Source organism: Aedes aegypti, chromosome 2 (genome assembly GCF_002204515.2).
Source record: "Aedes aegypti strain LVP_AGWG chromosome 2, AaegL5.0 Primary Assembly, whole genome shotgun sequence".
Classification (NCBI taxonomy): Eukaryota; Metazoa; Arthropoda; class Insecta; order Diptera; family Culicidae; genus Aedes; species Aedes aegypti.
Genome location: NC_035108.1, coordinates 399,618,996 through 399,632,786, shown reverse-complemented (window position 1 = coordinate 399,632,786; position 13,791 = coordinate 399,618,996). Strand labels below are relative to the sequence as shown.

The window sequence follows — 13,791 nt, the reverse complement described above, 5'->3', positions numbered from 1 at the left end:
AATAAGGCCTTTTACGGATTACGTAACCAGCTAAGGTCCCGCAGCTTGCAAACAGAAACAAAATTCTCCCTGTATAAAACATTGATTCTTCCAATGGCTCTCAACGGGCACGAAGCGTGAACGTTGAAAGAGGCAGACCGGAAAGCTTTCGGTGTTTCCGAGCGTAAAGTTCTGTGGACAACACTCGGTGGGAAACTCGAAAATGGTTTGTGGCGCAGACGCATGAATCACGAGTTGTATCAAGTGTACAAAAATGCGAATATGATCAAGCGTGTAAAATACGGCAGACTACAGTGGGCTGAACACTTAGTGCGAATGTCAGAAGAAAGAATTGCAAAAATAATATTCAACAGGGAACCAGGTAGAGGTCAGCGACTTCGGGGAAGGCCACGAATACGCTGACTGTACGCCCCTGGCGCTGTACCTGGCGACCCTAAACGTTCGGGGCAACTGGAGAAGACCCAAGACCGACGAAGATGGCAATGGCTTGACGCTACGATGTTGCCATCAAGGTATCAAGGTAGGTACGTCATCGAAAAATAAAACCAAAATCAATAGTTACCATATTTTATTCAAGTCCTAAATAATGAGTATTTACAATATCACAAATTTGTACTTAGGTATACTTCAACTTTTTATAGAATACTATACAATCTATAAAATCGTGCAATCTGTGTCTCCTCGTGTGCCTCGAATAAATTCACCCACCTTCCAGTATGAGTTGCTCTCGTTCAAAACTGATTCTTCAGCGCTCAGCTTGAGCACTTCCGGACTATTATAAAAATCATAATCGGCACTTTCGGAAAACTTTGAATACAAAAACCTACCACTGTCAACGTTCTGTATTCGGAAATAACTGCAATCATCGTGCGGAATCAACCTCCAATGACCGGAGGCACAGGAAGTGTCACACTTGGTCGACACAATCACCGGTCTCCGGTCCTGCTCCACCAGATATCCATGAACTGCAATGGCTCGAATCCGGAACGCCTCGCCTTCGTCCACGGGTTCGCACTCGAAGCGATTTTTATCGGCCGTGTACCGCGAAAAGCCAACTTCCTTCCCCACCGCACCACATTTCATCAGAATTCTGGACTCGTACCGCGAAATGCTGACCTGCCTCCAGATGATGCTGACGACGTTTGGGGGAAGGATGGCTTTCAGGTCGTCCAGTTCCGGGGATCGTGTAGCGTGGAGGAATTTCGGATTCTGCATAGTTATTTTGATGTGATATGCAAAGACGAAGATACACGAGGACTTCGACTGCCCTAGACGGCGCATTTCATTGTGAACTTCTTGATAGCTTAGTATTTGCTGGTTCACGCAAGGAAGATCAGAAATAAACTTCAAAGTAAGTCGTAGATTCTTGCTTGATCCTTGGTACGTTTCTCTTATCAATTCCAGAAGAAGATCGTCTGACATGTGGTTGAACAACTTGGCAAAATTTACAGCTTCATCGGGATCAGTGAGAATCATTTGGACAGCAAGTTCTTTATTGGCGGACAAATCTATTAGCAATAGATCCAATCTGTTCTGAAAGAAATCTTCCAAATGAGGTACTTCCTTTTGGACTTCGGTAATTGTGCTGTAAATCATCAAGGTTTCCACCCGACAAAACATGACTGAGCGCTTCAGGTGCTGAACTATGTGTTCGCATCCAGCAACAAATGTCTCTCCCGAGTTAGGTTTATGCAGTGAGAAATATCCCTTCAAGAACAATAGCATCTTCATGAGATTAGTTGTGGACCTTTCAAAGACTCCCTCCACGATTTGTGGTAGCTGTTCAATGTTATCTTCAAAGGAAAAGAATTCATCAAACGCCTTGTCGTAGTTCTCGTTCCTAATGTGGCTGACGCAAAGTTCCAGCTTGTGTTTGTTCCTTTGCTTTCTGAATATCCGTATTTCTCTCATGGTGCGGTCCAAGACTCGTTGCATAGCCAGTAGTGCTGGCTCATACTTAATGACATCAGCCATGTAGTACAAACACTTGCTTCCATCCTCTTGTTCACGAAATTGCTTCTCCAACTCAAAAACCCTCCCACCCCGCTTGTTCAACTGCACATATAAATCCTTATTGACCAAGTAAATCTTCCGAAATTGACTGAACAGATATTGCACGGCATCCTGAAGCTCCTGCAGCTGATATCCCCGGTCGTCAATCGCATTCAACAGCTGCAACTCCACAGACATCGAGCGACCACTTTCGCCCAAACGGCTGACACCGGACAGCTGCCGAATCAACACCAGCATCCGCTCGACGGTCGCATAGATGCGATCCAGATCGTAAAACGTGTCGCCGCCATTCGCCGCGTGGATCATTTCCGCCTGTTGCGAGAAGAAAAAGTGAGACATTAAACGAGAAAAGAATTTTGAAATGTTTGAAATTAACACTTTCGAACTACGCATTCCAACCGCGTCACGGTGCACAGTGATTCCTCTCCATTCAAAAGTTGAAATGAAACGTTTCGGCCCATACAAAATTAAGAAATTTGAAAATTTCACGATGCGTGATAAATGGCCCCAAGTAACAATTTCAGTGCTTTTTGATCTTAGATGTTATTTATGGAGGTTTTATTAGAGATGTATCCATTCCTAACAGATTTAATAAAGCATTGCAAAGTGCCAAACGTTCTTTTCGGTAAAACCCACTTTAAAATGCTTTGTAGATATCTACAAGATCTACTGTTAAAACTTATTTGCTGGCCACTTTTTTGATAATAAACTGTATTTTGAAGGAGCTGTGTAGTGTCTATTAAAACCTATACTTAAAACCTCATCATGCTTGTCTTGTCAAGGCATAAGTAAAACTTCTAAGACTACGCTAAGTCATGTTAAAGCCTTCTTAAATCTCGACTGTCTGATGCATGTTATTGGAATGCAGTCTGCGTGTGGGTATCAATATCATTATGTTGATAATGATAATCACGTAGTTAATTATGGATTAATTAGAACGCAAACATAGAAATGACAAATATTCCTCTCGAAGAATTAACAAAATATCGCATATTTTTCCCATACTTGCCTGAACTTCCCGTTCTAGTGGGACAACTATGCTGCACACAACAGCTGAGCTACACGAAAAAAGCTTTTATTTTTCAGGCACTTATCACTTACCGTTTTCTGCATCAATACAACCGATCAAGCACGACTGGCTTTATTATAACAATTCATTCCAATAAAACAGTTAGATACATTACGACACAAATTTAATAAAATTAATTACATCACAATATTGAATTTTTCAATTTATTTACAGCAGTAGCTTTCCTGAGTGCATTAAGTTTAAGTCAATGCTCCCAAAAAACCAATTTGTCTTAGTGCAGAACAAATATTCTGGTTTAGGAATATTTTAGCCAGTGAGGGTTTTGCGCACGGGTTCTTAAGATCAAAAGCGTTTATGAATGATTATATTGTTCGGAATAATCACCAATTGATCTTAAACCATCCCAGACAAGACCAGCAAGATTTAACTGGATGGAATCCATTTTCATTGTCACCGTTTCGGATTGATAATTACAATATGCGTGGGAAATTCCAATTTATGATTGAGATGAGCAAGAAATCATTCTGAAAATGGAATGGAGTAAAATATTGGATAGCCAATAATGATGTCGTAATTGTGGCGCGTTGCTGTAAATCGAAAAATTTTATGTCATTCCACCAGTAAATTTTTGTTGGCAGGAATTTCACGCGCTAGTAAGGAAATTTTCTGCCACGCAAAAAATGATTATTTTATTTTATTATTATGAGTCGGCAGACATCATGATGGTTTCAATATCAAAAAAAAGGTTATGGTTTATAAACAAATTATTGGTTGGTGTTTGTTCAATCATATGCTCTTAACATTGGTTTTATTCTGTGTATTAGGATATCGTAAAAGATTTAATACTGCTAGTTGAGCTCAATAAGGCTATACAATAGCTCTTATGAATGTTTTATAGCATACTACAAGGGTGGATGTATTCATACGATACAAAACTAAGAAGTTTAGAAACGGGTTTAAGGTATAGTCTTAACAACCTCCTGTAGTGTGGGCCTTTTCGGGCTTAACAGAGTTTTATCAAAGGTTTATTAAGGTTATTAAGACTAATAAGTTCTAAAATGAGTTTTAACGATATGGTGGTAACAACAGCTTGTAGTAAATGAAAAAACTAAAAATGTTACTTGGGGGATGCTGTCTTACTAAGATTGACAAGATTGTTAAAAGTTGGATTTTTTTAGGTGATTTCTTCAAATAAGGTAATGTTGAGCAAGTGCAGTCAGGGATTGGAGAGGGCAAATGGAACATTTGCCTCGGACCTCTCGTTCAAGTCCTAACAACCCCCCCCCCTTTTTTTTCTGAACACCTCAAACAGCAAACAAGTTACATTTGAACCATACAACCAGATCCGTAGCGTTTCATCATGGTGCCCTTGGCGAACCTCCATTTATGGGTCCCTGGACGAATTCAAACCTTATTTTTAGTTGTCCACGTTTTTCTTTTTATTCAACAAGGTTTTGTTAAACACACCTATCTATACATGCAGATTTTGTTATTCTATGGCTACCTCATACAGCATTTATGATATTTATAAAAAAAAAATGTTGATATGACTAGAAACAAAACCCCTTGTTTGAAGAATCAAAAAGTAGGTACCGTAAAACAGGGTATCTTTGATAATGCGAGTAACTTTGATGGTAGAGGACTTACAACATAATATAATTTCTGATATTCAGTTAAGCAAATCGAATGCAAAAGTAAAAATTATTAGTATAATACTTAATGTTAGAGCTAGTTTCGTTGGAATCAATAACGTTTGAAGCTGGATATCCGAATTTAAAAAAAAATAATGGAATTTAAGCTTTTTGTAAACTTTACAGACGATCTGTTCTACGATCATTATTCGATGAAATTTTAAAGAATTCATCACTTATCCCTAACAAACCTGTTGTAGTAGAACATGAACATCTCTTAGCAAAAATCATTTTTATAAATTGGGGTCATTTTTGTCATCAAAATCTGAAATGTCCATATAATGTTAAACACGAAAGGTATGCAACGGCCTGTTTGCTCTAAATTTGTTCGAAATATCTTTTTTTTTTTTAAATTTTGAAAACGTTTGTTTTATATTGATTTCAATGTCAAAATGCGAAAATCAATCGATATCGTTTCAGAAATATTATTTTATACAACTTCATTCAGACTTATAATGGTGCTTGTCATGGTTGTTTGAACATAACACTTTTGTAGATATTTTTTCTACAAAATCTGTTGTTTTATGAAGAAAATTTAATCCACGTTTTCTATAATCGTTCTCCAATCAAGTTCCAACTGCAATGATGCCAAACAGTTATTTTGTTGTTGATTTTCATGTATTTAAATATCTATTATCAAAGTTACCCTAACACCGAAAAATGACTTTCAATAATATAATCCAATAAATCCATTCGAAATGAATCATTATGCAATCTTTCAACTGCAATCGATAACTGAGCGATACCAGTACCGTAAAACGAGGAAACATTGATAATTTTTTGGAAAGAATACTGAATATTTCTGCATTCTGTTTTGAAGATTTTTATTTTATAGTTTAAAAACAAATACTGGTATCTCAGTTATCGATTGCAGTTGAAAAATTGCTTAACGGAAAGAACGTGAATTGAATTTTGTTCATAAAATAACAGAAATTATATAAAACAACAGAACTTATACAAAAGTGTTTACCACAAACATGCGTGACAAACACCATTATAAGATTGTATGAATTGGTACACAATAATATTTGTTAAAAGATGTCGATTGATATTCAAGTTTAGAAATAGATTCAACATAAATAAATTCATAATAAGTCTTCGAGCTGTTTAGTGGAATACCTATAAGTAAATTAAAAATCCAAATTTAGTACTGTACCATTTGATTCCAATAGAGTTTGTATCCATTAACAGATACGCGAATTTCGACCTCAACTGTAAGGCCGTTCTCAGTGTCGACGACCTTATAGTTGAGGTCATCATTCCAAAATGTCGATGAGTTCAAATGGCTATAGGTCAGTGTAAAACATTCTTTCAAAAAAGTTTAGGAAAATGTAATTTTAAAAATGATTTAAGAACCCTGATGGTTTTTCTGTGAGAACTGAACGAAGGATTCAATCGGAATTTTTATTTTGAAAATTCTGTGCAGGATGAGCATGAGCATGTCAATCAGAATTTTCATAAAATCCAACTTAAAATTATTTCTAGTTGTCTGTCACAATGAAACCAATGATCATGCGAAAATCTTGTTCATGCTGAGAATCCAGTAGTTCTGTAGTTCTGTGTAATCCTGTTTAAATTCATGCAATAATCCTGCTCAAAATTTTGTGAGAATCCTTTTCTTTGTTAGGATTATGTTCGAGTACTGCTAACTCAGTAATTAATATACAGGAATGTATGAAAATGTTTATCATGATCTTGTTAGATTAAATTGAAAAATAGTTTTGCCTGTCAGTTAATTGAAAAGGCGAAGTATATTAAGCAATTCATGTACCGTGATGAATCAAAATCCGGACGGGATAAATATTCGGACACTCAATCAGTATTTATTGATTTATCAGTGAAATTCAACAAAAATATTGTAATATTTCCTGGTATCTTTAGATTTAAACTTATTTTATCCTTTTACAATAATTTTCCATCTAGTTAGCTTTGCCATATAAATATCAAAATTGAAAAATAATTTGCAATTTCAGTTTTGCTTTTTTCTTGCGTCGTTCAAGTTCGTATGGATCAATGCACGAGTTCACTATCTGATGTTTCATCGGCGCCATGGCAACAAATGAATTCGACATTGCTCAAACGCCAAATTCGTGAACTCGTGCATAGGTTCATGGACCTGTACACGCGTTCATTCGTTGATGTTTGAGCGGTGCCGTGTTATTTATGTGTCCATGGAAACCAGTGAATTCGGCACCGCTCAAACGTCAAATTAGTAAACTCGTGCATCGGTCCATTGTGAAGTTTCCAATTGACGCATCAGAATTGGTTCATTCGCGAATGTTTTTCACCTCCAACTTAGTTCTAATATCCTCCATTATATGAATTATAGTGGCGCGTCGATCGTCGCAAATTTCTCGTTAAACAATCAATTGTTGACCAGTTTTCTCTGTCACTAAGTCTCATATTAGGCCATAGTAGAACAATTGACCGTACTATGCCATCATCCGTCATCAACACTTTATTAGTATCATTCCAAACATTACATTTATTTTTCATACCTAGGTGTTCTGTGTTATTAGACAACACTTTCATCCTAATTTGGTAAAACAAATTTAAGACCTTATTAACATGTTGTTACCATCATCATTGGCGCAAATACGGGGGGGGGGGGCTAGGGGGGCCTTAGACCCCCCTAGAAAAGTACAAGCCCCCCCTAGAAAATTTTGACTCTCATGCTAAGTATACACCTTACTTAAGGTGAAGGTTCATTGAGCACGTAAACATAATGTTGCCACCCACTCGAGCCACCCGCTAAAGCACCCTCTCGAGCCACCCAACAAGGCGAAGCACAATGTTATGTGCGTCGGCCAAAAATAAATCATCATGTTTCATGTATACCTCCACCAACAAAATTATGTAGGTAGTGTTACTTGCACACGTTTCATACAAAGGTATTATTATCGATATGAATTCATCAACAACTTCATAAAAACTCAAAATCACAATTTATTTCATTTGGTAGTGAAAACATGTTTTTTGACCAAAATTATAAGCATTTTTCACACCATGCGTGTGTTGTTTACTATTTTTGGCAGTTTTCTCCTCTCTTTTCTCGCTTCTCTCGGACGGAGAAAGTTGCCATCAGTATACATTTGAATTCTACAGTCAATTGTACTGTATAATATCTTATATTCATTTTTGCTGTTAAATTGCGTCGTACATTGTTTTTCTCACGCATAAAAATGTTTTGCAACACTTGTGACATTGTACACTTTTTGAGTATTATGAAATTGTAAAATACGTGGTTGTAGCAAGTGTATGAATATCCAAATCATTCTATTTGTAAACATAAAAACTGGCATCACTTCCAATCAGTGAGAGCGGCGCATCCGAATCATAAACAATGTTGGCTCAGTGAATTCGCGTTCCGGTGCTGTTTTCGAGCACAAATTGGCTAATATAAGTGATTTATTGCTCCAGGGAGCATCGTGCGTTAATAATCAAAGTGTTTCAAGTATCGCATTAGATTTTTGAATTGATACGGTGAGTAGAAATACGATTAAAAGTGAGTTGTAGAGCGAGCACCGAAAAGCCAGCAAACAATATCTCGGTGCGTGAAGAAGAAGTGATTCGGAAGTGCGCGGTATTTTACAACACAAATCACAGCAATTACTACGTATTTGCATTCAAAAACTGGTGATTTGTGAAAAACATATTATGGAATGCTTTCAGTGAAGAAACCACCGCTCTACAATAAGGTTAGTAACTTCAAACTTCGGCCGCTCGACAACGGACCAGATCTTTTCCGTGCGGCAAATCCTCCAGAAATGCCGTGAGTACCAGGTCCCTACGCACCATTTGTTCATCGATTTCAAGGCGGCATACGATAGTATCGACCGCATAGAGCTATGGAAAATCATGGACGAGAACAGCTTTCCCGGGAAGCTCACAAGATTGATCAGAGCAACGATGGACGGTGTGCAAATCTGCGTGAAGATCTCGGGCGAACACTCCAGTTCGTGCGAGTCTCGGCGGGGACTACGACAGGGCGACGGACTTTCGTGCCTGTTGTTCAATATTGCGCTTGAAGGTGTCATGCGGAGAGCCGGACTTAACAGTCGAGGCACGATTTTCACGAGATCCGGACAATTTGTTTGCTTCGCGGACGACATGGATATTATTGGGAGAAAATTTGAAACGGTGGCGGATTTGTTCACCCGCCAGAAACGCGAAGCAACAAGAGTCGGGCTAATGGTGAATGCGTCGAAAACAAAGTACATGCTGGTTGGCGGAACTGAGCGCGACAGGGCCCGCCTAGGAAGCAGTGTTACGATAGACGGGGATACCTTCGAGGTGGTGGACGAGTTCGTCTACCTCGGATCCTTGTTGACGGCTGACAACAATGTTAGTCGGGAAATACGAAGGCGCATCATCAGCGGAAGTCGTGCCTACTATGGGCTCCAGAAGAAACTGCGGTCAAGAAAGATTCACCCCCGCACCAAATGCACGATGTACAAAACGCTCATAAGACCGGTAGTCCTCTATGGGTATGAGGCGTGGACTATGCTCGAGGAGGACTTGCAAGCTCTTGGGGTTTTCGAACGCCGAGTGCTAAGGACGATCTTTGGCGGCGTGCAGGAGAACGGCATGTGGCGGCGAAGGATGAACCACGAGCTCGCTCAACTCTACGGCGAACCCAGTATCGTGAAGGTAGCTAAAGCTGGAAGGATACGCTGGGCAGGGCATGTTGCAAGAATGCCGGACAACAACCCTGTAAAGATGGCGTTCGCCACGAATTCGGTCGGAACAAGAAGGCGTGGGGCGCAGCGAGCTAGGTGGATTGACCAGGTACACCAGGACCTGGAGAGCGTGGGTCACAGTCGAGGATGGAGAGAAGCGGCCATGAACCGAGGGAATCGGCGAAATATTGTTGGCGAGGCTTTATCAAGATAATTGATGTAAAGCCAAATAAGTAAGTAAGTAAGTAACTTCAAATATTCATTGTTTGTGATCGCTCTCCAAAACACTGTGAGAAGTGTGGGAGGAGGGAGCGGAAAGCGAAGCTAACGAAGCTCCCAAAAAACCAATTTGTCTTAGTGCAGAACAAATATTCTGGTTTAGGAATATTTTAGCCAGTGAGGGTTTTGCGCACGGGTTCTTAAGATCAAAAGCGTTTATGAATGATTATATTGTTCGGAATAATCACCAATTGATCTTAAACCATCCCAGACAAGACCAGCAAGATTTAACTGGATGGAATCCATTTTCATTGTCACCGTTTCGGATTGATAATTACAATATGCGTGGGAAATTCCAATTTATGATTGAGATGAGCAAGAAATCATTCTGAAAATGGAATGGAGTAAAATATTGGATAGCCAATAATGATGTCGTAATTGTGGCGCGTTGCTGTAAATCGAAAAATTTTATGTCATTCCACCAGTAAATTTTTGTTGGCAGGAATTTCACGCGCTAGTAAGGAAATTTTCTGCCACGCAAAAAATGATTATTTTATTTTATTATTATGAGTCGGCAGACATCATGATGGTTTCAATATCAAAAAAAAGGTTATGGTTTATAAACAAATTATTGGTTGGTGTTTGTTCAATCATATGCTCTTAACATTGGTTTTATTCTGTGTATTAGGATATCGTAAAAGATTTAATACTGCTAGTTGAGCTCAATAAGGCTATACAATAGCTCTTATGAATGTTTTATAGCATACTACAAGGGTGGATGTATTCATACGATACAAAACTAAGAAGTTTAGAAACGGGTTTAAGGTATAGTCTTAACAACCTCCTGTAGTGTGGGCCTTTTCGGGCTTAACAGAGTTTTATCAAAGGTTTATTAAGGTTATTAAGACTAATAAGTTCTAAAATGAGTTTTAACGATATGGTGGTAACAACAGCTTGTAGTAAATGAAAAAACTAAAAATGTTACTTGGGGGATGCTGTCTTACTAAGATTGACAAGATTGTTAAAAGTTGGATTTTTTTAGGTGATTTCTTCAAATAAGGTAATGTTGAGCAAGTGCAGTCAGGGATTGGAGAGGGCAAATGGAACATTTGCCTCGGACCTCTCGTTCAAGTCCTAACAACCCCCCCCCCCTTTTTTTTCTGAACACCTCAAACAGCAAACAAGTTACATTTGAACCATACAACCAGATCCGTAGCGTTTCATCATGGTGCCCTTGGCGAACCTCCATTTATGGGTCCCTGGACGAATTCAAACCTTATTTTTAGTTGTCCACGTTTTTCTTTTTATTCAACAAGGTTTTGTTAAACACACCTATCTATACATGCAGATTTTGTTATTCTATGGCTACCTCATACAGCATTTATGATATTTATAAAAAAAAAATGTTGATATGACTAGAAACAAAACCCCTTGTTTGAAGAATCAAAAAGTAGGTACCGTAAAACAGGGTATCTTTGATAATGCGAGTAACTTTGATGGTAGAGGACTTACAACATAATATAATTTCTGATATTCAGTTAAGCAAATCGAATGCAAAAGTAAAAATTATTAGTATAATACTTAATGTTAGAGCTAGTTTCGTTGGAATCAATAACGTTTGAAGCTGGATATCCGAATTTAAAAAAAAATAATGGAATTTAAGCTTTTTGTAAACTTTACAGACGATCTGTTCTACGATCATTATTCGATGAAATTTTAAAGAATTCATCACTTATCCCTAACAAACCTGTTGTAGTAGAACATGAACATCTCTTAGCAAAAATCATTTTTATAAATTGGGGTCATTTTTGTCATCAAAATCTGAAATGTCCATATAATGTTAAACACCAAAGGTATGCAACGGCCTGTTTGCTCTAAATTTGTTCGAAATATCTTTTTTTTTTAAATTTTGAAAACGTTTGTTTTATATTGATTTCAATGTCAAAATGCGAAAATCAATCGATATCGTTTCAGAAATATTATTTTATACAACTTCATTCAGACTTATAATGGTGCTTGTCATGGTTGTTTGAACATAACACTTTTGTAGATATTTTTTCTACAAAATCTGTTGTTTTATGAAGAAAATTTAATCCACGTTTTCTATAATCGTTCTCCAATCAAGTTCCAACTGCAATGATGCCAAACAGTTATTTTGTTGTTGATTTTCATGTATTTAAATATCTATTATCAAAGTTACCCTAACACCGAAAAATGACTTTCAATAATATAATCCAATAAATCCATTCGAAATGAATCATTATGCAATCTTTCAACTGCAATCGATAACTGAGCGATACCAGTACCGTAAAACGAGGAAACATTGATAATTTTTTGGAAAGAATACTGAATATTTCTGCATTCTGTTTTGAAGATTTTTATTTTATAGTTTAAAAACAAATACTGGTATCTCAGTTATCGATTGCAGTTGAAAAATTGCTTAACGGAAAGAACGTGAATTGAATTTTGTTCATAAAATAACAGAAATTATATAAAACAACAGAACTTATACAAAAGTGTTTACCACAAACATGCGTGACAAACACCATTATAAGATTGTATGAATTGGTACACAATAATATTTGTTAAAAGATGTCGATTGATATTCAAGTTTAGAAATAGATTCAACATAAATAAATTCATAATAAGTCTTCGAGCTGTTTAGTGGAATACCTATAAGTAAATTAAAAATCCAAATTTAGTACTGTACCATTTGATTCCAATAGAGTTTGTATCCATTAACAGATACGCGAATTTCGACCTCAACTGTAAGGCCGTTCTCAGTGTCGACGACCTTATAGTTGAGGTCATCATTCCAAAATGTCGATGAGTTCAAATGGCTATAGGTCAGTGTAAAACATTCTTTCAAAAAAGTTTAGGAAAATGTAATTTTAAAAATGATTTAAGAACCCTGATGGTTTTTCTGTGAGAACTGAACGAAGGATTCAATCGGAATTTTTATTTTGAAAATTCTGTGCAGGATGAGCATGAGCATGTCAATCAGAATTTTCATAAAATCCAACTTAAAATTATTTCTAGTTGTCTGTCACAATGAAACCAATGATCATGCGAAAATCTTGTTCATGCTGAGAATCCAGTAGTTCTGTAGTTCTGTGTAATCCTGTTTAAATTCATGCAATAATCCTGCTCAAAATTTTGTGAGAATCCTTTTCTTTGTTAGGATTATGTTCGAGTACTGCTAACTCAGTAATTAATATACAGGAATGTATGAAAATGTTTATCATGATCTTGTTAGATTAAATTGAAAAATAGTTTTGCCTGTCAGTTAATTGAAAAGGCGAAGTATATTAAGCAATTCATGTACCGTGATGAATCAAAATCCGGACGGGATAAATATTCGGACACTCAATCAGTATTTATTGATTTATCAGTGAAATTCAACAAAAATATTGTAATATTTCCTGGTATCTTTAGATTTAAACTTATTTTATCCTTTTACAATAATTTTCCATCTAGTTAGCTTTGCCATATAAATATCAAAATTGAAAAATAATTTGCAATTTCAGTTTTGCTTTTTTCTTGCGTCGTTCAAGTTCGTATGGATCAATGCACGAGTTCACTATCTGATGTTTCATCGGCGCCATGGCAACAAATGAATTCGACATTGCTCAAACGCCAAATTCGTGAACTCGTGCATAGGTTCATGGACCTGTACACGCGTTCATTCGTTGATGTTTGAGCGGTGCCGTGTTATTTATGTGTCCATGGAAACCAGTGAATTCGGCACCGCTCAAACGTCAAATTAGTAAACTCGTGCATCGGTCCATTGTGAAGTTTCCAATTGACGCATCAGAATTGGTTCATTCGCGAATGTTTTTCACCTCCAACTTAGTTCTAATATCCTCCATTATATGAATTATAGTGGCGCGTCGATCGTCGCAAATTTCTCGTTAAACAATCAATTGTTGACCAGTTTTCTCTGTCACTAAGTCTCATATTAGGCCATAGTAGAACAATTGACCGTACTATGCCATCATCCGTCATCAACACTTTATTAGTATCATTCCAAACATTACATTTATTTTTCATACCTAGGTGTTCTGTGTTATTAGACAACACTTTCATCCTAATTTGGTAAAACAAATTTAAGACCTTATTAACATGTTGTTACCATCATCATTGGCGCAAATACGGGGGG

General features: G+C 37.2%; 1 protein-coding gene across 1 annotated transcript in view; it reads right to left on the bottom strand.

The window, feature by feature from the left end:
* Positions 1-561: 561 nt before the first annotated feature.
* The window catches only part of LOC5577541, a 35,761-nt gene continuing 22,531 nt past the window's right edge, over positions 562-13,791 (bottom strand). Inside the window, exon 2 of the mRNA XM_001656507.3 lies at positions 562-2,325. Coding sequence (XP_001656557.3) covers positions 655-2,325 — 1,671 coding nt within the window. The 3' untranslated portion in view covers positions 562-654. The remainder of the gene's footprint in view (positions 2,326-13,791) is intronic.